Below are 27,167 nucleotides of genomic sequence, written 5' to 3' on the forward strand. Positions count from 1 at the left end.
AGAGATTTGGGTTTTGGTCAAATAATCTTTTTGATTGTCAATCCCGAATTGGCATTTTAATTCTGGAATGAGCAGCTTTTGTTTAGAATAAAGAGTTTTCAGATAATTATTTCTCACAGTCCTGTCAAACAGAGATTCTCTTAATAGGCCCTGCATTAAAACATATTTATAACGGGACAAATATATTTTTGTGGGAATCGTACAGTGGTGAATGATTTTTTTGAAATGGAACAATTATTCTTAGTATGTTAGATATTAAAAGAATTTGTGTTGGAATGACATTCTTTCTCTATAGCTATTTGGAATGTGAAGATCTGACTTTTAAAAAGCGAATTTCTAAATTTAATCGTTTGGTATTATTTCATCCTTTGATGAAAAGTTGAAGTTGGAATAAAATTAATCGGTACAGAAAATAGATTATAAATAATAAGGAGATTAAAAATTAAGATTTTTCAATGTAAAATTTACAGAAATTGAATCAAATTTTAATATAGATAAAACATACAAAAAAATAAAGTCGATAAATTGTAAAAATCAATGTATATAATAGAAAAGGAAAGATATCATACAAAAAGATGCATTCAATTAAAATTAAATTATTAAAAAATGGACACATTAACTTGTAAAATAACTTTTCTCAAGATATTCTACATGTACCCAATATTTAATCTTCAATAAAATGCATATACAAAATTATATTTAAAAAAATGTTGAATAACAAATAATAATCAACTATCGAAAATAGAACAAGCTGATGAAAATAATAATCGATGAAAATAATGATTCAATATTTATATTTTTTAATTATTAAAAAAAATAATATTTATAGAAAATATAAGTTAAAGTTTGTATAACTTAATTTCAGAAAAACTGTTAAAACTTAGACTATCAGCCTGGATCACTGTTTGCCGACTTTATTCTGGCAATTGACTTTGTGCTGTTCCTTTGAGCTACGCCGGATCTTTTGTTGATGACAAATCCGCCAGATCGCAATTTGACTCCTTCCGTGTCTTTAAATAAGCCAGCCTTATTTTTTGATGCGAGAAAGTTATGGCCTATAAGAAACTTTACCCTCTCTTTTGCAAACTGATTGTGGATAGATTACTTTGTTATCCCCCACGACATTGTCAGTGGAGCCTTGATTCAATGGCTTTCGTTCAATTCTACAGCCTGTGGGTCTCAATCACGGAACTGGACGACGCTTTTCCATATCGGAAAAACCAATGTAATGTTTGCGAAAAAAACAAAAGAATTAGACAATTAAATTACAGAATTAGATATTATGACTCACAAAACTTATATTTCCATATTTTTTCTAGCATGAACTTACTAAAACATGCCAAAATACTCTTTGGGTGATTTTCAGGAATGCAAGTCTAATTAGCTGTATTAAATAAATGAATATAATACTGAATTGCAGAACTTTTATAATGTTCTTCATTTTTCTGATCATTTACCAAACTCTTTCCATACTTACTAGCAGGGAATGCCTAGTTTTGACATTCATTTAATATTTTAGATTAACTTAAGTAATTTTTTCTTTATTTTCACTTTTAAATTTGATGTAAGGTTAACTGGAGATAATATTACTATCGATTGTGGGGTACGTTTCGCCCCTCTAACTTATTTAGAAAAAAATACTTGATGTGATTCATAGAGCAGGTCCCGGTTTTGGTAAGTTTGTTACTTTTCATATCTAGAGCCAAATATCGATGGTTTTTATTCTTTAGTATGTTATCATATTTTCAAATTGTTAGGAAGTGGCCTTAGAATATTGCTTAGACATCATATATAAAAATCTCACAGTTAAAGGTTATAAAATAATTACATTTTACATATTATGAACAAAACATATTTGAATTGCAAGTAATTAACGGATGGTCTCGTTAATTCCTATGTGCAGGTTTATAACCAAGAAATAGAAAGAATCACAGTAATATCTCTTAATAGTATTGTAGAACTTCACAAAAACCACAGACTTTATAATAATGCATCAAGAAACGATTATATATCAATAGTGGTTTTGTTCAGTTTTTTAATATTCTAGAGATCAGTAAATTACGAAATACACGAAGCCTCTCACACTTTATTGAATTTTCTGAATAATAATTATACCCAGACTACTTAAAGAGGTCACTTTACTTAAATTAATTAGATGGATAATTTTTCGGGGTTAACTATAATCATTGAGACTGAAACTTCCGGTTCCTTGGCCAGCTTCGTTCAGGAGATCGGGTCCCCCATGTCTGCTATCACAGACGACATCCGCAAATCAAGATGGTTTTTCGAGCGGATATCCCTTGCGATAGTACGCTCTAATTCTCTCTCGCTCGCGTCGGCTTCCCGTCCATGAAGCTTTCAACACTTGACCGAATTCTTTTTTTGTAATAAAAATATTTAAAATTAAAAAAAACTATAATCATTATAAAATTTTTTTTGGTCAAAATAGATAATTGTAGAAGTATCTAAACGGAATCATTATTCTTAGTATGTAAGATGTTAAGAGAATTTGTTTTGAAATTTGATTCTTTCTCTTCAGCTATCAAAGATATGAAAATCTGACTTTTAAAAGCGATTTTATAAATTTATTTCTTTGTTATTATTTAAAGCAGCGTTTATCAAGCAATTTTTTAATTAGGTCAATTTTTGAATAAAATTTTATCGACTGGAATAAAGTCGGATCAATTTGCACTGACGCATATTAACGGATAACTCCAAATAGAATGACCAAAAATTCTTAAAAATACTCATACTATTCGGATGGTCACATTATTTAGAGTGGTCATATTATTTGAAGTTATCCGTTAGTAGAAGTAAAGAAATCTCCTTTAGTATCATTTTGTCAAATTATCAATATTGATGAAAAAGCGAATTAGAGGCTATTTGACTTTTTTATTGTTGTATAAATTGGAGTGACTTTTGAAAGTTCGAATTATTTCCTTATTATTAGTTTTAATTCAATAATTAAAAATTAAATAAATTATATATTCTTTGTGACATGAGTCGCTCTTACAATTCGAGAGATCCTTGTAATCTGTTTTAATCACATTTAAGCTGTCAAACGATTACTTTTAGAAGCAAAAGAACTCCGCAATCCCTCCGAGCTGTACTATGCCCAACCAACCGAGGAGTCACTCTTCGACTGGCACTTCACCCTCGCCGGTCCAAAAGGATCTGATTTCGAAGGAGGTCTCTACCACGGCCGTATCACAATCCCCCACAACTACCCAATGTCCCCACCTTCTTTTTCCTTCCTCAACGTACCTCTCCTTTCTATCTCAGCCGAGTGGTCGATTTGAATTAAACAAGAGGATTTGTCTAAGCATATCGGACTACCATCCAGAACAGTGGCAGCCTTCCTGGACAAGTGGGGACCATTCACTTATTTGTGTTAGTAAGGACTGCTCTGTTGGGAATTATATCCCTCTTCCCTGTCCCTTTTGATGGTTCTGTTGGCAGTCTTAATTGCTCTTCGGAAGAAAGGAGGAGACTTGCAGGCCAATCTTGTATGTATGAATGTTCTCTCTGCGGGCCACTTAGAGGACTTCTCGAAGGGGTAAGAGAGGATATGCCTTTCTACGTGGAGGAGGTGAATGCCCGAGGTGTGTCCTGGACTACATTGATAGCCGTTATATCTCTTGTGGTCATTTTTATGGCTTTTATTACATTTAAATAATATATCTTATAATAACCTTTATATTTATGACAGTACAAACTATACCCATAATGGCCACAACTAAGCAAATTTTCTCAATGTCAAATTAACTTATTAATAGATCAAGCACAATTATTATTTCTGACTGTTATCTAACTTCTTGAATTCAAGTTAATTTTTGGAAACTTGAATTCGAATTTATTTTAGTTGATTAAAAACGTTTACTAATAGTTTCGGAAGTGTATTAAAGTTCAGCTGCTTCTAAATCAGTATTTCCTGAAACAGTATTTAATCCAGGAATTCCACAATATTTCTCAAAAAGTGTTTGATTTAAGTTAAAACAAATAATTCACCTGTAGCTGAGTCAGGTGTTTGATTGTACAAAAACACAGCCTTTCTTATGTGTTTTATTCACTCTTTGTTGTCATCCAAACTCACAATTTTTGATTAAATTGTTCAACAATTCCGTGGATTGTTTTGTCTTCCATGTACTTGTTAAATACAAAACTCTTCACATACTTTTGTTTTGAATTCTGTTCCGTTGTCTAATTGGAGAAACTTTCAAGGACCAAAAATATTTAAATTAGTCGCCATCGTTACTCCATTTTTATTTTTATACAGACATTAACCAAGAAAAATTGTTATTTTCATTTTTTAATCTAGAAAATAAGCTAATTTTATACCGTCAAATCAGCAGCAATATGATTCAATTCATCATATTGTTTTAGTAAAACTGAAAAGCAGATATTGCATTCTTAACACCTTGGCAAATGATCTGTCTTCTCAATATAAAAAATCTTCGCATTCATCAGGCTTCCAAAGCATTATGTCCACAATGATCGGCTTCATGAATTTCACTACAATTATTTCCAACTCTTCTTAGCTCGTGGAAACAATTACGAGTTTGCGTAAGTCGAAATTTTCTGATTTCTTTTCGAGTCAATATTTCTTATGTTTAGAAAGATCAACCTACTCATTGAAAATCTCAGGAAATTATATCCATCTTGATCTTTTACAAACAAACCCGACATGACAAAGTGAAGACAAAGTTATGCTAGCGTAAATAATATTTTATCTGGGTGAATATAGTATGCCGGCAAAAAATTATTTACATCTTTTATGGAATAATAAAAAAATGCGAATAACGTCAAGAATAATCCGAATATGATGATTCTTTTATAGAATATTCACCAATCAAACTGACAAGCGTCAAAGTCGCTATCTAAGCTCTATCCCACGCTTAGCTCATAATAAACAAAAATTTAAAACAAATTTTCTTATTTAAAAGACAAAAAATAACCAAATTAAAAGTGGAATAATCAAAGGACCCCAATCTAGCAGGTGAGAACAGACACATACCTTATTGGCGACATCGAGGGCATCATAGTCAGAAGTAAGGCGGACATAGGCCTTCTTTTTACCATCAGGGCGGATGAGAGTATTAACTCTGGCAGTCTTGACATTGTACTCAGAGTTGACAGCCCGTCTGATTTGAGGTTTATTCGCGTGGATGTCCACAATAAACACGAGGGTGTTCTCGTTCTCGATCTTCTTCATGGCCGTCTCTGTGCTGAGGGGGTACTTTATTATCCCCGATTGGACTAGTTGGTTCTTCCGGGGGATGATTCGGGAGGCGTATTTCGGGTTCGGCAGAGACTTTTGGGTCTTTGGACGGTAGAATCGGATTTTTGTTCTTATTTTTTGTTTTACTGTTGTCTTGGTTGGAAGTTTGAGCTTCTTTTCTACTTGCATTGCTTGACTAACTGCAGCTTTCTCATCGGATGGGTTTATTTTGGCTTTCTTATTTTTGCGAGCTTTTTTTATTGTATTAATTGATACCTGTTTTTCCTTTTTTGTGAAAAGAACTTTTAAGTGTTGCCATCACCACTAGAAATGATCACGTGAAATAAAATATATTTAATTAATAATATATTTTAATTAATTATCATCACGACATATGTATTTTACAAAGAGAATTTAAATTAGCAATCCTTTCAAACTTTATATCCAACATACAAAGTCTGACTTTATGCACTATTAGTGCTTTATAATTCGTTATAAAGATTTGTCCATGTTCCATCGACCTGGAAAACGACTGTTGTCCCTATGACTGAAAAAGAGAAAAACTAATATCAAATTGGAGAATTTCTGGTCTCTAAGCATAATTTGTTTAGTTTCGAGAATAATGCAGAGAATTATATTTAATCGTCTTTTCAGAGTTTCAAATGCATTTTCTAAAAAGGTGTTTCTTAAAATAGCAGTCTCGAAAGATCGATTCTCAGCCATCTGTTCTTTAACTTTATAATGGAACATTAACAATAATGCTAATTTATTTATACGAAATTTTGAGTCTGAACTCTATCATGTATAAATCAAGAACATGGAAAAGATAGAAGCTCATATTTTGAAAATCAAAGAATGATGTCAGAATGATATCCTGATTCTATCTAGAAAAAAATGCAGTAAAAGTTGCATAGCAAAAAACAGGAATAAGTGGACACAAGTGAAAATGTGGGGTTCATTAATTGAGATGGATCTTTCAAAGGTCACATAAAACACCTATAAAGAACGATACACAAACGTTGATTCTTTTTTTCAGAAACATTCGTTTATTTATTTAACGATCATTGAATCAGTGTTGGCTATTAAAGACTGGTATGAACATCCGATGAAAGAAACCTTAAATAACAGTTAGAAAAGTCGACTTATATTGCATGTCTACACGTGCAATATAATTATGCCTTTTTCAAGCGATCATGGGGTGTGATTCCTACTTTAATGAGAGTAAATTCTTTTCTTAGTTTGTCATACTTCCCTATTAATTACCTAAAATTTATTTTGTTGAAAAATTTGTTAAAAGAATGACAATCAAAATTCTTTGCTAAAGCCATGATGATTGTTGTGGCTCATTTCTGCGGCAAGGAATTCTTTTGCCGATAAAAATGAAATTTCCTGCAATTTCATTTTGTAAATTTGTGTGTCACTTTAAAGAAGATCCAAACTTTCTTTCAGAATAGTGTTGGCAGGAATGATTTTTCACTGAATCTAACTAAAGTTTATACTAAGTACGAAATCCTGCCTTAATAATATTTTAATACTATTTGATTCGATTCACCTTCAAAATCTAAATTTAAAAACAATTTAAAATTTTGACCGAATTGGCAAATAGTTCTATGAAATTTTCAAGATTAATACACCATCTGAGGATTATAGGCATCCAATTCTATACCATTTCAGGTTTAAAGTGGTTCTTACCAAGAGCAAAGTGACAGTTATCAAAAGCAAACTGATACAAAAATAATTTCTGTTTTCTAACAAAATGACCAAGCAACATTCAAAAGTGCAAAAGTGACTAGGCAAAAACCTATATATTTGCATGTTTACGTTGATTCTAACTCAATTAACCAGATCAATGTAGGGACACTTAATTGAAACCGCTGGAGCCGCGGGAAAGAAGACCGACTTGTCCCTCAACGATATCTGGCAGTCCATTGGGAGGAGGCTTAAGGATCCGAGAGAGGGCCTCTGGTTCCGTCGGCGAATCGGTCTGGCCATCGTTCGCGGCAACGCACACTGCGTCCTTGCCTCTGGCACGTAACTTTCGCCTTTCATATTTTTTTAAATAAACAATGATCCAGTTAAGCTTAATTAAAATCAGCTTATTTAATCAGACAGCATATTCGAATCAGTTTATTTCGATAATCTTAAACGACATTCAAAACACTCTCCTCATCAATAAAAAGTTCTGGGATAAATAATATATTCATATTTAGGACAATTCTAGCAAACAAAGTGCTCGAAAATAATTAGCCCATTAACGAAATAAAATGTGCTGCCCAACATTTCCCAAAATCCGCTCGACACAACTCGTAGGGGATGAACAGGTCGTGGCGTACGTGAGGTACCTGACCACTTGGTGGGACTGATTGTCTGGTATGGCGGAATGACGATCAAACGAATACAGCACGTGACCGGCACATATATTGTCTCTCCCACTCGAGGGAAGACCAGTGATGTGACCTGTGCATATAATAAAATCAAAACACACGTTCAGACGAGAACAGAGGTGCATGAGGGAGACATCAGAAGCTGTATTTTCATAGCGATAGAGGAAATGGAGACCATTCATAACAAGGGTATTGAGTCAGGTGACGAGGAACAGTTCAGGGATATCACCCATAAAAGCACAGCTCCTCATAGTAGGGGCTCGACATCTTCTCCCAGTGATCAATCTCGGGATACCACCAATGCGGGCTAATCATGTTGGCACAGACAATTTTGTGGAATTCTATTTTGGGGGTATTATGACCCGTCTCTTATGTTCCCCTACTTGCATTACTTGGAGACAATGTGTTATATTCAAAACTTTATGAATAAATTAACGCTTGCTTTGGCATAAAATTCTAATTTCTGTTTATTTCTTAAGTTATTTTAAATTTACTTGGACGCCAAATAGAGGCTTGGATAGACAATCTTTTAGAGGACTTTCCCAGAGGTCTTGTCAATCGGTGTGGAATAATTTATTTTTTGCTTTTAATATCTTTGAGGTTCATTGTTTGTCCAAAGGGACTGATTTAAAAAGATTTGTAAATTTTTTACCAGCTATTTTTGACTTTCTTGAATCAAAAATAAAATAGCAATCGTAATTAAAGTCTTTAAAATATCCAACAACGCCATTGTGGAATGCTATTAGTTATTTTTGTCTCTACTTTGGTAAGTAATTTTCAATTAATTTGTAATTATCAACATTTAGGGCAATGTATGGTTCTTCCAATGTTTCAAGATCAACATTGGAATAAATAACAAAATTATGTTTTATTAGAGAACTTTTTAATCAAAAATATTCATTATTATGTTTACGATATATATGTAGCCTGGCGGATTGCTAGACTGTTGCAATAAATTGCATACAATTATGCTTCGAAAAGTTTTTTTTACAAAAACTTAGAGTTACCCGAAATTTTTGCCAAAACTCCAAACCAAAAATTTAGCTTATTTAACTATCCAATAATCCAAACATTCTTCCGAAACCTAAAAATGGTGATTGACTTGATTGCACGGGAAGGAAAGATTTCGTTGCTTTCAAGAATGACAAAATAAAACAGTTCGTCACAGTTAAACGGTTCATTAAAAATGTTAATTATTGAAATAATATTTAAATTAATATAAATGTATATAGAGAAGTCAATAATTTATGAACCGTTGAAATGAGAGAGAAAAGTCCAAAAAAGAATTCATTATTAATTATGTTTATAAGGTCATAAAATACCTTTAAAGAAAATTTCTCAAAAATGCTTTAAAGAACCAATAAACATAAAAAGAATGAAAATGACAAATACACAAAACAAATTATAAACAATAAATAAATGTGAAAAATCAAATTTATGTGAAAGTATTTATAAATTATACGTTTTGATAATACAATACATAAAAGTACACAAGAACAACAAAATAATATAAAACATGTGTCAAAACTGGCTTAATTTATATATTAATTTAATAGAAAAATCGGTTTTTAATTATAAAATATACAAAAGAAAAGTCATTTTTATGCGAAAAAATACTTGACTGCTTCAGCGAAAATTGCAATTCAATTATTTCCCAAAGCCACGTTGATTTACGTGCAGTTCATTTCTAATGATGAAGGCCGTGTTGAGATCCCACGCCTGAAGTTTCAAATACGATATGAAATCTATATAGTATAGTTTAAATCAATCTTATATATAAAAATAATGATATTTCAAACTGAAAGACTCCTGACCTTTTAAACTGACACAACCAGATCATCAGGTAACTTGTTTGCTATCACCAGTGTAGCAACTGGGGAATCATAATTGTCGATATAACTTATAATTCAAAAACGTGACGCTAAAACCAAACACATTTCCCTTTGGAGGGGAAAGGTCATCATTCTAAGTGCTCTTCTGCCGTCTACTGCACAGATCTCTGAGTGGAATCCAGAATTACGGAGAGATCGGCGGATGATCTGATTCAGTTTTCTGTGTCCTAAAAACTTCCAATTCCATGTTGACATGTAAGGAAGTCCATTCCTGTACGCCCCATCGGCTGTTTATTGTATTGAGAAAGAACAGCCTTAATCATTTCTCTGAGAAACGAAAAGAAGTACTCCCCAAGTCAGCTAGGGTGGTCAGACCGATGTTTCCAAATGGTGGCTTGTCTCCATACCTGTTCATCAAAACAGATATTTTGAATAATATTATGTAAATCTATCATATGTCTCTAAGACTTGGCTTTTTGAGGCAGAAATTGTCGGCTGTATTGAAATTGAAAACAAGGAAAGCTTTTTATTGACACTTCTTAATAAGCTTTATATCCAAATATCATCCAAATCATACTTAAAAAGCAGAAAACGTGTTCACATGTGTGTTTTTTGAGATTCGAAAATACCTGCTTTTTTGATCAGACAAAAAAGCGAAATAGAATGCATTCTCCTAAATTAAAATTATGCATCTAGAGATGAAAAAAGCACAAAAATGGATAAAAAAATAAAAATACTCATTTTTAACATTATTTTCCTATCAGTAAAATTTGTTAATCGAAATCTCCTTAATCTACACACAGATTTCAAAGGGAATATTAAAATTGATAGTCATTCTTAACAAAAATATTAAATAAATATTTTCAAAAATAAGGAATAATCATTTTTGTTTTAGAAAAGACTCGAGAAGCAATGCGTCAATATTTCTTAGGCAAATCGGACAGGAGAACGACTTGGTGAACCAGCAGGCAAGACATTCCTTATGAAATGTGTGCAAGCAAGGGAGATGTCTTATAATGTCGTCGTTTTGGTAATCGCACAGACAAATGACACAACTATCAATACGAATTGAGCAAACACTTTTTTGAGCTCAAATGATCGGGATTGTCCACCACAGTTATTTGGAGAAAACTTGACAAAAATTGTTTTCGTTTTGTTATGTCTACACGTTTGTTTGCATTATTTTCAAGTATCTGGTATATCAGTTAAGCTTATAAACCTCAATACAACATTCCATTAATTAATTTAAATTTTATTATTTATTAATTAAATTTTTATATCTAAAGATAATAAAAAAATATTTAAAATAATTTTACTCAAAAGCACTTTTTACATCAAATAACACTTTTAAACTCCCAATGACATTTTGAAGTTTGTATAAAAATAGTACCTAAGCAACAGATAAATTTGATATGCAAGAAACAGACAAAAAAGAGGACAACAAAAAATTAACGTTCAGTCACTCAATAATAAACGTGTTAAAATGTATTAATGTGGTAGTCGTCGGACATGAATGAAGAACTGAGGACTGAAGTGATGGAACTATGCGTCACAGCCTGTGAGAAATTCTCGACGAATAATGAAGTAAGCATATATTATTAATGATTTAGCACTCGGCTAAATTTGTCAAAGAAACTTTGGACAAAAAATTCGGGACAGGATGGCACGTGATCATCGGGGAAAGTTTCGGGTTCGATTTGATGCGAGAAACCTCGACGTTGCTTTACATGTACTTTGCGGGCTTTCTGGGAATACTGGTCTGGAAGTGTTCTTAATCTCACCTGATTACTAAATTTAATAATACGAGATTGGTCTCATTCTGGAATTTCCTATTTCATTTTTATAAGAATAATTGACGTCTCAAATTAGACATTTTTCATTGAATAAGAAAAGTGCTCAACTTAATGAATATTCTGCCATCTTTATCAAAGATCGCTGCAGATTATAATTGAGAGTGGAATCCAACTGTTCGGAAACACCGGCGGATGATTTCGTTTATTTTTGGAAGATATTATTTGAAAAAATTTATTTTATACTAAATAAATGAATGGTGTGTAGAAATTGCAGGGCTTTATTCCAGCCGTTTTTTGTTTTGAATCTATACAAAAAATTTATTTTGTGTTAAATTTAGTTGATTTTATAATTTTTATATTTCTAAACCCTTGTAGATTTGAGTCTAATTTTTGTTTTGAACACAAAATATGTTTGAAAAATAAATTTTGATCAGATCATAATCAAAGAAAGTATTCTTATTAAAACTATTTTGTTTATAAACCATTCCAAATAATGTAATTTCAACGTCCAAATAGAATGACTCGTTACTTTTCGTGGAGGGAAATCTTTTGTTTAGAATGTGTCATGCTTAGACTTTTTATCAAAATGACTTTTGCTTTCGTCAGTAACTGACTTCAAAAGGAATTGATGTACGTCCTTTTCTTAAAAAATGTAGAAATCATCCCACTTGCGTTCGAAAAAAGAGCTGTCACTGGTGAGAAAGCAGAGGTATTTTTGAAGGAGGTCGAAAACATGACTTCTAAACGCACGTTTGAGAGGGGGGTAACCCTACGAGTTTACCAGAGAATCTCAGACACGAGCCCGAAAAGAAAAAAATTGGCTATTCGCGATTCTAAACTCATGAAATTATATTTGATCGGAGTTAAATTATTAGCGATGGGTATTGATTTATTATACTTTACATTTCTGTATTAAAAATAAGACAATAAAAATTTTTTTATGAAATCAATGGTGGAATTGCATTTTTTGAATCTAATTTACTTACTTTAGGCTCTAGAATCTATCCACTCCAAAAGCAGGCGTCCCGACAGGATGAATCATTGTAAATCTTCTTCTTAGACAAAGAGTATGGCCCCTTGTCTTTAAACTTCAGGAATCGTCGACAAGGCCACAACTCAACTCCTCACTGACATTGGTAGGAGAATCTTTATACATTAAAAATGAAATCATTTAAAAAGTTCCATTCAATTGAAATTAAATTATTAATAAAACGTACACAAATTAACTTGTAAAATAACTTTTTCAAGAAATTCTACATATCTCCAATAAAATGCATATAAAATTTTTTTAATGTTTAATAACACATAATAATCAACGTTTGAAAAAAGCAACATAACAACAAAACATCGAGTGAAACTCGCTGATGAAATAATTTGATATTTTTATTTGTTTAAAAAAAATTAATCTAACATTTGATTATTTATTATATGGCTGGATTTCTGAAGAACTTTTAAAATAAAAGCTGAAAAATCTATGCTCTCGGCCCACTGCTTTGCTAGTTTTGAACACCTCTTAACATCCGCCATTCTAGCGATTGGTTTAATGTTGTCTTATTGACTTCCAGAGGATCCCTCTTGCAGGGAACGCAGTATTATCACGAGTAGTATCACTGTGTGCAGCTTTCCCTGGAAAGAGCTGTGATGGTAGAATCCTTATTTGCATCCGCCCATGTCAACGAGGTGAGTAGATTCATAGGACACTGTTTTGAGGTCCTTAACCCCAATAATTTATGTATTTATCAAAAGGGATTGGGTCTTGTCAAAGCATCTGCTTTTAGTTCTATATCAAAATGGGTCACACTTGTTTTCCTCGTTGCAAGAAAAAAAATTTGCTAACCATTTGAGCTTTTGGAAAATTTCGATGCAGTTAAATTTACTTTTATCTTTATGAATGAATTTAATTCTTGCCTACTCATTATTCACATCATTGTAAATCTTCCACGATTATTAAATTTCGTATGTCACAGTGTCCGTTTCCTTGATATTGTCGGGCCTGATTAATTTAATTTTATTAAAAAACAATCTATCAAACATGGTTACTTTTCAGAAAGAGTGTTAACAAATACAGTTAAATGAATAAAATATGATCCCACTTGTCTGATTTTTGTTCACGTAGTGATCCAAATCGAATGTAAAATAACAGAACGATTTTGAAAAATTGCTTATTTTAAATTAGGTATTTCAATTTCCCTTTCAGTATTTCAAATTACTCTCTGTGTAGTTCATTCGTGCGTATTCACGAATGGGTCACAATTCACATTAGATATTCTATATAAGGGTTACGAAACCACAATAGTGAAGTGTAGGCTGGTTACCTTGTCACTGCAGAGTTTTTTGTTAACTGAAAAAAGTGTGAAAATAGATGCACAGCAATTTTACATGGAAAAAATTATATATTATGTTGATCACAGAGATTTGGGCTTTGGACAAATAATCTTTTTGATTGTCAATCCCGAATTGGCGTTTTAATTATGGAATGAGCAGCTTTTGTTTAGAATAAAGAGTTTTCAGATAATTATTTCTCACAGTACTGTTAAGCAAAGATTCTCTTAATAGGCCCTGCATTAAAGCAAATTTATAATGGGACGAATATATTGTCGTGGGAATCGTACAGTGGTGAATGATTTTTTTGAAATGGAACAATTATTCTTAGTATGTTAAATATTAAAAGAATTTGTGTTGGAATGACATTCTTTCTTTATAGCTATTTGGAATATGAAGATCTGACTTTTAAAAAGCAAATTTCTAAATTTAATCGTTTGGTATTATTTCATCCTTTGATGAAAAGTTGAAGTTGGAATAAAATAAATCGGTACAGAAAATAGATTATAAATAATAAGGAGTTTAAAAATTAAGATTTTTCAATGTAAAATTTACAGCATTTGAAATAGATAAAACATACAAGAAAATAAAGTCGATAAATTATAAAATATCAATAAAAAACAATGTATATAATAGAAAGGGAAAGATATCATTTAAAAAGATGCATTCAATTGAAATTAAATTATTAAAAAATGGACACATTAACTTGTAAAATAACTTTTCTCAAGATATTCTACATGTACCCAATATTTAATGTTCAATAAAATGCATATAAAAAATTATATTTAAAAAAATGTTGAATAACAAATAATAATCAACTGTCGAAAATAGAACACGCTGATGATAATAATTATTTAAAAAATAATAATATTTTTTAACTATCTAAAGAAATAATATTCATAAAAAATATATAAGTTAAAGTACGATCATTTATTATATATCTTAATATCAAAAAATTTTTAAAATAAAAACTAAAAAATCTAGATTCGAATTAACCTGGTCTATCAGCCTTGATAACTGCTTGCCGACCCTATTTTAGCAATTGGCTTTGTGCTGTTCTTTTGACCTACGCCGGATCTTTTGTTGATAACAAATCCGCCAGATCACGATTTGCATCCTTATCCACTATAAGAAACTTTACCCTCTCTTTAGCAAACTGATTGTGGGTAGATTACTTTGTTACTCCTTACGACATTGTTAGAGAAGACTTGATTCGATAGCTTTTGTTTTATTCTACAGCCTGTGGGTCTCGATCATGGAACTGGATGACGCTTTTTCATTTCGAAAAAACCAATGTAATGCCTGCGATATCATCCGGAGATTTTTGTGACTTATTAATAAAATTAATTTACCTCATAATTACACCGAAATCATGGAAATGTGTATTCTGTGGAATAAATGGAGGATTTTTTCTGCTTCAGACAATTTATTCAGTCGTTTAAAGAAAATCTATGAATATGTGAATAAAACTGATAATTATTATCTATAAATAATGATTTTATGACTTTTCGGAATAATAAATCCGCTTCGATTTTTGGACAAAACCTCAAGTTTTGGAACACTTAGTGTTCGAAATTAAAGTGTATAAATCCAGGTCTGAGACGTTTTATAAATGACCCTTAACCTAACCAAGTGACATTATTGAAAAGCCTAATTCATGATTTTAGCAAATAGCTGTTTGATTAAAGGAGTACAAGAAGAGAGACCAATCGGACTGATCCCCATCGACTTATGGTCTACCTTTTAAAGTATGTACAACAAATGAGTTACATTATCCCGAACAGTTTCCTCCCAATCCTACTATTCACATATTGGCTCAATCTCATTCACCAAATAAAGACAAAAGACACAAATGAGACATTCCACATATTCCTCCCACGATTAATGTGGATTAATGCTATACATGTGCTAAGCACATTCGCCAACTGAAAACTCATTCGTGTAGTTCACGCTTGTTTGAATCGACTTGATCAGTACAAGCAAACAAATATATTTATGGGGCAATAATTCATTTTGTTGATCAGGTCCTCACACACCCACTCATAGTGGCAAGTGTCTTGATTGTTGGGTCACGTACTTTGGACAGCAAATACATTTCTACTAAACGCATCTGTTGGCAGTAGTCGCTCATTTCTTGTAATTTCCTCTATTGTGCACGAAACTTGTGTCATACTTTATTGTGTGTGTAATCAAATGGAAAAGACCACCTGTAAGGATATCCCCGCTGTAAGTTAGTTGAGAATAGTCGTCCTTTAATGAAGCCAGCAGTGCCTTCAAGAACAACCACAGTTCTCGGTAATCATTGGCCTGAATAGAGCACGACTGTTGGCCTAATTCATCGACATAACAGAAATACTTCATGAGATGGAGACTGTCTGTCCACTGGGGAATCTCAGTGTGGTTTTAGGGGATGTATCCTCGATTATTTGGAATACTTTTTATGAAGCCATCCAAATCAAGTATTTTGGCTGACTTGAAAGTGACTTTGAGATATCCTTTGAACGTGTCGGGCATGTCAGAAAGCATCATATGCAGAGGTAAATGAAATCTTTTGCAAATAGGCATTTGACAAGCAAATAGATACACAACCAATACTTCTGTCAACATGGAAAAAGAAAAACAAGTCGACTGCCAGTGTGGACGATAGGTCTGTCCAATCTCTACTAAACTCGACCACAAAAGTTTAATTATTGGCTATTTTAGTCTCATTAAATTTCCACTAATGAAGGGCACTCTGATATTCTTTTGGGAACTCTCAATCGAGGACCTGAGAAGGATCCGGACATTGTCAACTTGCATGTTTGTGAAGACAAGACACTGGAGATTTAGTCAATAAAAAATACTTCCAGACATATCCGACTTTCCCTCTAAACATATATTTTCATACAAACGTGAAATGTGTCTGTCACTTGAGATTCGGCAGAACGACCTTGGAGGATTGATCTTGTTTGATTTCCTTGCTGAGTGTGCGTAGTTCCTGTCTGGCCTGCTCGTGACTGAGATCTCTGGTCAGAAGAGTCGTCGATATCGTGGAAGGATCGATCCCAAAGTAGAAGGATTCGGGGAACCCATCCTTTCATAAAATAGAGACAAGTCCGCGTTGGTTTCTACAACCAATTAATAAGAGAAACTACTCGGAGGTGCTTGTAACAATTTAAATGGCGGAAAAATCGGTTCGACACGACCAAAAAACTTCCTTTCCCTTGTAAGCTCGAATAGAGGACTGAGCCATCTCCATAAAAATCTCCGACTTCTCCTCGGACTCTGCGATTAACTGGAATTCTTACTTCACGTGTGGACAAGGAAGCAGGAGTCGTGGTCTCGAAGTTTGTCATTTTATTTATTTATTGATTAAAGACCCGAGTAAACCAGTTAATTATAATCCCCCGTGATCCCCGATTCATGTAAACGAAGTAGATTTTTCTGAAAGATTCGAGCCTGCCCACAATGATCTGACTGAGAAGACCATGTCCCAAGGTCAGAGTTCTAGAAGTTCTTTTTTGATAGTTAATTAAAAAATAATTATAGATTGACCTAATAATATTTAGCGCTTTTTTGGAAAGGAAAATATTTATGTAAATGGAGGCTGTTTAGATAAAGTCACAGGAGATGATTGACTGATTTGTGCTTTTAATGATCGACTGATGTATAGTCCTGAATGTGCTTTTCTGGCCCACCGTCACGTCTAGGAAATGAGGGGCAAACCTCTAAAATACCACCCACCGAATAGAGGAAGTGTAGCTATAAAAACCTGTATTCCGTCTTTTTCCATATAAAATAAATTTATTTAATTTTGTTTTTTTTTCAGTGGTGAAACGTATACTAGAATAGACTAATTATAAAGCAATAAAAATATTCGTAATATATGGCAGCGACCAAATTGCTTGTCTTTACAGTTTTGGAATGCCCCTTTGTGATCAACTCAAATAACAACGAGACCAGGAAATCCCTCAGTTGGATCAACTCGGGTAACAACAGCATTTCGGAATCGGCCACTGTGATCGACCTGAATAGCAACGAGACCAGGCAATCCCTCAGTGGGATCAACTCTGGTAACAAAACAGTGGTGAATGATTTTCCTGAAACAAAACAATTATTCTTAGTATGTTAGATATTAAAAGAATTTGTGTTGGAATGACATTCTTTCTCTATAGCTATTTGGAATGTGAAGATCTGATTTTTAAAAAAAGATTTTCTAAATTTAATCGTTTGGTATTATTTCATCCGTCGATGGAAAGTTGAAGTTGGAATAAAATTAATCGGTACAGAAAATAGATTATAAATAATAAGGAGATTAAAAATTGAGATTTTTCAATGTAAAATTTACAGCAATTGAAATAGATAAAACATACAAGAAAATAAAGTCGATAAATTATAAAATATCAATAAAAATCAATGTATATAATAGAAAAGGAAAGATATCATATAAAAATGCATTCAGTTGAAATTAAATTATTAAAACAATGGAATATCAACATGTAAAATAACTTTTCTCAAGATATTCTACATGTACCCAATATTTAATCTTCAATAAAATGCATATACAAAATTATATTTAAAAAAATGTTTAATAACAAATAATAATCAACTGTCGAAAATAGCTGATGAAAATAATAATCGATGGAAATAGTGATTCAATATTTATACTTTTTAATTATTAAAAAAATAATATTTATAGAAAATATATAAGTTAAAGTTCAATCATTGATTATATAACTTAATTTCAGAAAAACTTTTACTGAATATGTATTTGCACTATTTTAATACATTACCTTTTTTCCCCTACAAATCACATCTCCATACCGATCCGTTTCTGGTAAAGCTGTTTGAGTACATCAGTGAAATAGTCACCACAAGAGACTTTCATCGATAGACTGTTTCTCATGAACAAGGAAGACAATTAACACCAGTAAAGGGGTAATACATAAGCAAGAATTGGAATAAAACGGAATTAAATATTTATTCCACTACGAATAGGCTAAGAAAGTAAATTGACAAGGGTTAGGCAAAATACTTCATACCGATCATGGAAGAGAATTTAGTAATGTTCTTCTAAAAGTTGCGATAAATACAACATTTGTCATATTTTTGAGACCACGCATGCAGCCACAAATTTTGATGCTCATAGACAAGGAAGGCAATTAATACTAGTAAAAAGGCAATACATAAGCAAGAATTGAACTAAAACGGAATTAAATATTTATTCCACTGCTAATAGGCTAAAAAAGTAAATTGACAAGGGTCAGGCAAATTTTGGTGTTGTGATAGACATCGAAAGAATAATCACCGAATATTACACGGGCTACATAAGCCAGTCAACTGCTACAGCTCTTTAAATTGATTAGGCATATTTTTACAATTAATCCCATTTGTCCTTTCCAAAGAGATAAGAATTCTATAGAGGGGATGTATACCCCATTAACTACTTTTTTGAATTCTCCGCATAGATGACCAAAAGCGAATAAAACCTTCTAATAAGTTGTAAACTTTATTATAACGTTGTCATTTTAGACTCTAAACGACAACTACGTTTCTAAAGTTTATTTTTTAAACTATCACTACGTGGATTGTCAATATTTTAATTACGGTGATAACACCAACTCCCTGAATCGACACTTGCAGTTGATGGAAGAGCATACATAATTATACGTTTCACTCTATAAATTTCATATTGGCTTTTATCAGAAAACTTTTCGTCGATCAAAACTTAGTTATTAACGCAAAAACCGCGGATAAGCAGCAACTGCCAAATCAATCGCTACGTTTGAAATAGGAAATAGACCAAAGTAGAGTCAATTACCTAACAAATTTAACGATTACCCGGACAAATGAAAGTCAAGTTCTTGTATACTATTGTCGGGAATAAGCAGAATATTGGGAAAACATGTTAATGTCCTTTTGGAAGTACATTGATCTCATTTCATCAAAGATATTTTCCAACAAATATTCCTTTCGTCTCGATCTGCTAGTAAGAACGAGGATCTGACCTGGCGATTGATTATACCCTTGAGAAAGTCATTTACCCCATTTATTTAGTCTAGATTTGAACAATCACCTCTAAAAAATTCATATCTTCCTTGACAATCAAAGTGTCTGCCACAGCTCAGAAAATGAATCTAGCAGAAGACGGATCAGAAGCAAGAGGAAAACCTGGAATCAATATTTTCTAGATAAGATATTATTCCACCTTAATTCATTTAATATAATTTTATGATTTAAAAATATATGTTGACCTTGATTTTTGTGACTTTGCTACAAATCCACTTTTGCATTAACTCCAGCATTCAGGCCAAGTCTGATGAGAATAATTCGGAAGTGTGTAAATTTGTCGTCGAAATTCTTTCAAACCTGCTGGTCAATCCTAGAATCCAGGTTTCAAACTATATAAACACTTCAGCTAAAATTACTGCACAAACTCCCAGGAAAACTCTGCAATTCCCCAAAAGTATAGTGTTTTACATATTCAGTGTAACATGACATTGTCGGAGATACTGTACAGCATATACACTCTTATGTCCTTCAACGACGTACTGATATATGCACAAGTGTAGGCAGCCAGTCTGATTTGTCCGAACAGTGTATCCTTCCAGTTTTTGAGTTTTTCAAATGTTGGCGATATTGCTACTATATTGAATGCGTATTTGAATAACAGCCTACCTGGCGATTCCACGTGTGTTCAAATGCAGAATTTCTTGGTTGATAAAATTCGAGAAAATTTCCCCCAGGTTTAGTTATTTCTTACATTTGCTGATCCAACTACTCTTCAAGGATACTACTCCGATATACGCCGTGATGGCTTATTTGGTAGAGTCACCTACTTATTGTAGGAATCTGGGTTCTTCTGCTCCAGTTTCTAATAGTCAGACTGTACTAATACTTGTTTGCTTATTAACAAATGAACTTGCTTTTGCAATCACAATTAGTTTGAAATTCCCCATCAAAAATTAATCTCCCAAGGAAAGGGTCTCCCACAGAGAAGTGGCGTTTGTAAGTGGACCTGGCCAAAAATCCTGTTCCAACAACGAGAAGCCAGACTGAGGGGGTTTGAGGGTTTTAAATGCGCTTTCTTATCATTAATAAGCTTTAAATTGAGAACATTCAAGGGATAAGAAATAAGCTAAAACAGACTTCTAATTATCTCCTTTACTTCTAGGCGACTTAATAATAATTAGGTCAATAATCTAAATTTAACCAAAAATAGAACATTCTCTGCTAATAAAAATTCGTTAAGCTATAGAGGACGTATAGTTAGTATTGTTTTGAAATAAGTTTAACAAGACAATCAAAATCTATAAGTTAGTTACAGAAGACATTATCGTGAGGAGAAGCAAGTTTTTTATTAGAATAAACCAGTTGCTCCATTACCTTGATTTGTTATTTTCCACGGATGCTTTTAAAAGTGTTTCTAAAATTGAGAAAACTCAGATACAATATTAGCAGAAGGCCCCCCCCCGATGGACAATATTCTAAAATAATAATAATGACAAATACGAAATCGACTACGAATTTAAGTTTTTGAAACACAAGACTAAATTTTTATACTAAATAAGATTATAAAATGACTAACTATAATGACATTTGACAATTCTGGAATAAATGAAGTAAACGTAATGAACATTGGCATTAGACTTGAAATAATAAAAATACATACATTGAACCTAACTTTGGATTCTTGCTGAGTGAAATATATGCAACTGAAACAGTATGACGATTCGAGGAATATTGTCGCTGATTTACCTAATGAAAAGTTTCAAGTCGATTTGATTAATTTTAAAAGGTTTAAGTTTCATTAGTTATTATCATAGATTTGAGAATCAAAATGATCATTTTTTCTTGGTTATAAACTGGTTTACATAAATGTCAATGACTAAAGTTGTACCTATAATTCTGACAATCTCAACGTCTAAAATAAAACCAGCAAATAGCTCTAAACATTCATCGGCCATTCACTAAGAAGCAAATTTGTGTCAAAATACCAAATTCCACAACAAGCACACTTTTTAGGTCAAACTACCCCACCAAAATATATATTAACTCTCCCAGTTAGTATAAATGAAATATAAATTAGCAGAGACTATTCTCCCCACTACGAACATCCTCCCTCTCCTCAATTTGATGAGGCTTAAGCACATCGACCTTACAAAGAGGACACAGCCGATGCACTCTCACAAGCCAGGGATCAATACACTTGACATGAAACACTAAACTAAGGGACAATCACTACAATGGAGACAAGGCAGTTCCCTCACTTTGTCCTTCTCCCCAAACTCGTCCAAACATATTGCACACGCCTCACAAAACTGATCCTCCACTTTGCCATAAGTTTTGACGGGGATCTTCTTTATTTGTCTTATTGGCAGTTTCTGTTTCCAAATGCCGTAGTAATACAAGGACAGTTTGATTATCTGGTCATTACACACAAATGAGGACTATTCCGAGGATGACCACCACCAACAGAACACCCACAGTACAGGCAAACACAAATATATAAAACTCCATTTTTGTCCTTGGAAATTCTTTGAAGGATGCCTTATAACTACAACATCAAACACAAGAAAATACTTTTTATTGTTAGAATATTTAAGCAAATCAAAATATCCGAACTGATTCACAAACATTGCCTCAATATTGACTACTCTGTGGTCATCTAGTATTATTAAAACATTATAAATTACCAACAGACCTATACATTGTGAGTAATTGAGATGAGTTGGGGTCATATACCACAGCACCCGCAAAACCAGCGCGTTGTACATTGATTATCTGAAATAGTATATTGGAGTGACCTTGTCCATGAATGTGCAGCCATTTCGTTTTATTATTGCAATTCTGTATTGGTTGTACATGTTGTAGGGAATGTTAGAACATCCCTCGGGCGGGTTTAATGTCACCAGGTAGCCTGTTGTGTATTGTTTAGAGGAAGAAAAGTCGGCTTCCTGACAGAGAATTTTTTGTGGATTTGTCATGTTATTATTTGTTATCTTTGTGGGTTGTTTAGTTAAATAGTACGATTATTAAAGAAATGCTGTCGGAAAGTGATAGACAGGTGGATAAGAGAACTAATGCGATATTTCGGAAAGGAATATTCATTCTAAAGAGGGTTATTTATTAATGTGGAAAATATATTAGCAAACAATTGATCTAAAAACCACAAGGACGAAATTAGGTCAGTACATTTTATTCATTATTTTATAAAAATAATTTAGCTAATTAATTAAAACAATTAATTATAATGAAAACTAAAATTTTCATAAAGTCAATTCCTTTTTAATACCTCCAAGAATTTCTTCATCTCCTCCAAAGACATGGCCTCAGCGTCAACCTTACTCCCCGGGTTGATGGCCAACACATCCACTGGGTCACGTTTAGGGACATTCATCAACATATTGGCAGTCGCCCTCTTCTTGACCAGGGGGACTGTCTCCCTCACACCCACTGGCTCTTCCTCTATCTCCACAGGGGCCTCCACACACTTCCGGTCTTCCATCTCCTGCCTTAACTTGTCATCCCTCGGGGATATCTCTATCGCTTCTTCGTACAACTTTAATGATAAATCCTTCATTCCTTTGATCCAATAACTATATTAATTATATTATTTTTATATTATTTAATTTATTTAAATTAATATATTCTTAATAAATTAATATATTCTTGTGGTACATTGCTAACATACATTCTCGCCTTTTCCACCAAGGCATCAGAGCTCTTTGGGTTAAAAGAGAGGGCATATTCCACACATTTGAGAGCATCCCTCAACTTCCCGCGCTCTCTACATCTTCTGGCTCGGCCAACACTAGAGTATTAGGGGTCACTCTTACCTCTCCACCACACACGCCATGTCCTGCTTATCTCTCAGAGACGATATTGTCTCAATCTCACCAAAATTGTTCTTTCTGTCTTCAAACAGACTGTTGTAGGAGTATACGTCGATTTCCGTAAGGGAGAGTACCGCGTCTATTCCTTTTCGGTTTTTGAACTCGATAGAATCCTCTAATGTTTGAAGGAAACCACGTGTTGTCCTCTTCTTGCAGTATTTTGGGAGTTCTGCCTCCTCAATCCACCCCTTTAATTATTAAAATGAGTTATTACTAATTCACAGTTAGTTCTTAGGACATTAGAAGGTTTATATTTGTTCTGGTCGAGAGAAACGTAGATTGTTTTATCATGCCCCACAAGACCCACAACGACCACTAAATTGGCGGGAGTTTATTTAAAAATTTAAATAATGCCTCTTAATAAATTGAAATTTTTCAATTTAATTTTTCCCTCTTCAAAATAAAAGGCGGGAATTTCTTCAAAGCGGCAAAATGCTTTCAAGTTGGCAGATGAAAGGTCTCGGGGCTCCTCTGCTGAGGTGGCCACAATATCGAGTGTGAGTTGGTTTTGTCCCACATGACAAATTTTGCAATATAAAATAAAATTAATGTCAATAACCTAATTTAAAATTTAAATAAATATTTACTTTATAAAACATGTCTATCTTTTGTTGTGTGGTTGTGTCGGTGAATGTCTCCAGTGGGGGCATTCGGACGTAGAAGTCTATGGAAGGGTCAGTACTTATTTCTAGAACCTTCTCGAAGATCTTTGACTTGTACTACGTCGTCATTCTCGGGGCATATGTTTATTAAAGGTTTTTTCGATGCCAAAAAATTGTCATTGAGAATGTTCAACATCACTACACTATGCTTTATTATTTTATTTAAATTTGATAATAATTTTTAATAATACGTTATTAAATTATAATATATTTTACAACAATTTTAAAGTAGTTGGAATAAAGTTAAAAATTAATCTGGGAATGTACTTTTTGTTTTTTGATCAAATTAGTTTGTTTTCGTTAAAATAAATAAAATTTATTTTTAATTTACAATTTTTTAATTAAAATAATTTTTGATAAAGGCCTAATAAACTTTGTCATGTTGTGTATTTATCTTGTTATGCTTGTGTTTATTCTCATTGATATTATTAATTCGATCCAGACGGAATATTTCGTGATGTAGTTTCTTTTAATTATTAATTTTTCTGAAATTCCACTATTTTGTGATATTTGATTCTTTAATCTGTTTATTTATTTTGACTACTAAACTTCATTGTTATTCAGAAAACGCTATCATTTTTTCCATCTTTATTTATTCTAATTTTTTGAAAATTGTACTGAATTTTTAACACTAATTTTATATTCTGAAATTATTTCCTTAACTTAAAGCCTTTTGTTGTAACAAAATTTAAAAACCTTCATAAAATGAATTCAATTTCATTTGTTATATTTTGGATCGTCATTAACAGTTTCGATTGGTCTATTATTCCAATTTCGTTTTCTTTTCATTCTTTGATAATCAATTTCATTGAGATCGTCTCCGGAAAGTTGTCATACATCCCTCAATGACCCGTCGTATCTCCGGGGACTTGGTTTCCGCCCAGTTTGGGACCCGTCCTCCTGGGTCAAGCCTATGGGCTAGTTTTAGTGTATTATTACACATTTCCTGGATATTTTTTGGTATTCTTTTGAGAAGAATCACATAGCCTTCGTAAGTAATGGATATCTCATCAGACAGTGACAGGAATAATGAAGGTTCCCGATTGCAATAGGCCGTATTGTCTATTTGATTTCAAACAGAATTACTATGGAAGTTCAAACCTTGGAACATCGTGGTGAGGATTATAGAAGAACGGTTCGCATCTGGTATTGGCCAATACTTTGAACAGTCCAGATCAAAATTTTATTTGATTTCGAATACTTTTCTTCTTGAATAAACAAGCGTGAGGTTATCTGTCATCAAGAGGGAGATCCGGTGGAGTTCAAAGAAACAACACTTAGCTAGTCACCAAAATGGGGCTGGCAACTGGTATTCAAAACTTGTAGAAAAAGGTGGTCTGAACTAGTTTAGATTTTTCAGCTCTTCTTTTAAAAGTTTTGCAGAAATCGGATTATACAGTCATCACGCTCTAAAGTGAACAAAAAATAGAACATGGATTAAAAATAAACAATATTAAAGAATAATTAATAGATTATTTAAAGATTTTAATCATGTAGTCGGTGATTTTTTGAATATGATTAGTTTGATAATTTCTTACATTTTTTGTATTTTATTATACTTTTGTTTATAATCATTCTCAAGAAACCATAATTCAATCGCCTTCGCATATCATTGGCTTCATATAGTGTCGGAACATAAATTTTTTATCTTCCTTTTCAACTTTTTTTAGTTTTCTGGCAAAGTTCTGTATTAAGTTTTCGCCGTCAATTTGATCATTTTCAAAAATAAAAAAATTTTCATAATTTATTTCTTCTATTTCTGTCAGGTTCTGTATTAAGGTATTTTCAAATGCTTTCTTGAAACAATTTGTAATTTTCATTTTTGATACTTCTAACCAAGCTTGATTTATGAATATCTTTCCGTAACTTTTTCGTGATCTACATTGTCATCATTAATATAAAATTCAATCAATTATGCACATAGGAATTGTCTATACCTGTCTTTGGATGATTTTATTGTTTCTTTAACAAGGGGTTGTAACTTTGATGTTGTATTTGGAGGGAAAAAAGAGTTTGATGTTACTGAACTCTAAATCATGTGAGTGTACGTAGCATTATCAAGCAAAATTAGAATTTTTCTTTTTTGGAAAATCATTTTTTATTCAATTCTAAAAGCCATTCTGAGAAATAACCATATGTCATCCATGCTTTTTTATTTGATTTGTATTCCACTTGTAAATTATTAGTTAAATTTCTCCTTTAAAGCAGCGTGGATTTTTGACTTTGTGTGGATATTGGAGAACCAATCCCTTCAGATGTTTGAAATCCTCACGTGAAAGAGACAGAAGGAGTTGAGTGCAGTCGAGCAGGATGAGTGCGAAATGCTCATCAAACGACGTATTTTGTGGAATATCATGTCCAATCACTGCTCCAAGAGGGAGTTGAAAACTGCCTTGAGGGAGAAGGGGCTCGTCAGGACGATCAAACTTGGCACAGGACGTCTATAGAATAGTCCAGGACTTGCCTGCCGACGTTATTGACGACTATAGGCACATGGTAATTGCGTGGATGGCCGGTTCTCTTGTTTTTTTATTTTCGAATAATTTTATTAAAGTCAAAAAATGGTGTTATATTCAGCATTTTCTAGACTCAGCATTTTTTTGACCACATTGTCAATGTGGGAACAGGCAAGTGCCAGCAGTTTAGCCTTGGTCTACGTATGAGCAGGCCACTCAACATAACGGTTTATTAGACAGATTTTTGTCCGAGTCAACAGTTAATGATCTGTTCGACAAAACATTAAAAAATAATCTAGTTTCGTCCAAATTAAAAACATTTTTTTAACAATATTGTTCTAATTTGGGGCATTCTGTAAAATTTTGAATCATAGAGATTTCAACAAATTGGTTATCCCACATAAAGCACGGGAAGCAATGCAATGTCGATTTTTAAATTTCTCAGCCCATCCATTTGATGCTTGAAATCCTTGAATATTACAAAAAATCTCTGTCGAATGTTGAGACTTGGGCAAGTAAATTTTCTTCTTTTTTGGTCATATTGAAAGTAAGTATTTTTTCAGAATTTTCTTTTTGCAGCTCAAGAAACATTGAAATAAAGGGATAAATCACGGTCTGTGTAATG

At 32.8% G+C, this 27,167-nt stretch overlaps 1 protein-coding gene across 1 annotated transcript; it reads right to left on the reverse strand.

The window, feature by feature from the left end:
- Window positions 1–615: 615 nt before the first annotated feature.
- Window positions 616–5,468, reverse strand: LOC115231812 (60S ribosomal protein L23a-like). The gene is made up of 3 exons (XM_029801746.1): window positions 5,015–5,468; window positions 1,331–1,384; window positions 616–669 (listed from the first exon to the last, which is right to left on the reverse strand). The coding sequence occupies exons 1-3, from the start codon at window positions 5,405–5,407 to the stop codon at window positions 616–618; spliced, it is 501 nt and encodes a 166-aa protein (XP_029657606.1). The 5' UTR covers window positions 5,408–5,468.
- Window positions 5,469–27,167: the final 21,699 nt, after the last annotated feature.

Source organism: Octopus sinensis, unplaced genomic scaffold, assembly GCF_006345805.1.
Source record: "Octopus sinensis unplaced genomic scaffold, ASM634580v1 Contig18900, whole genome shotgun sequence".
In the NCBI taxonomy this organism is placed as follows: domain Eukaryota; kingdom Metazoa; phylum Mollusca; class Cephalopoda; order Octopoda; family Octopodidae; genus Octopus; species Octopus sinensis.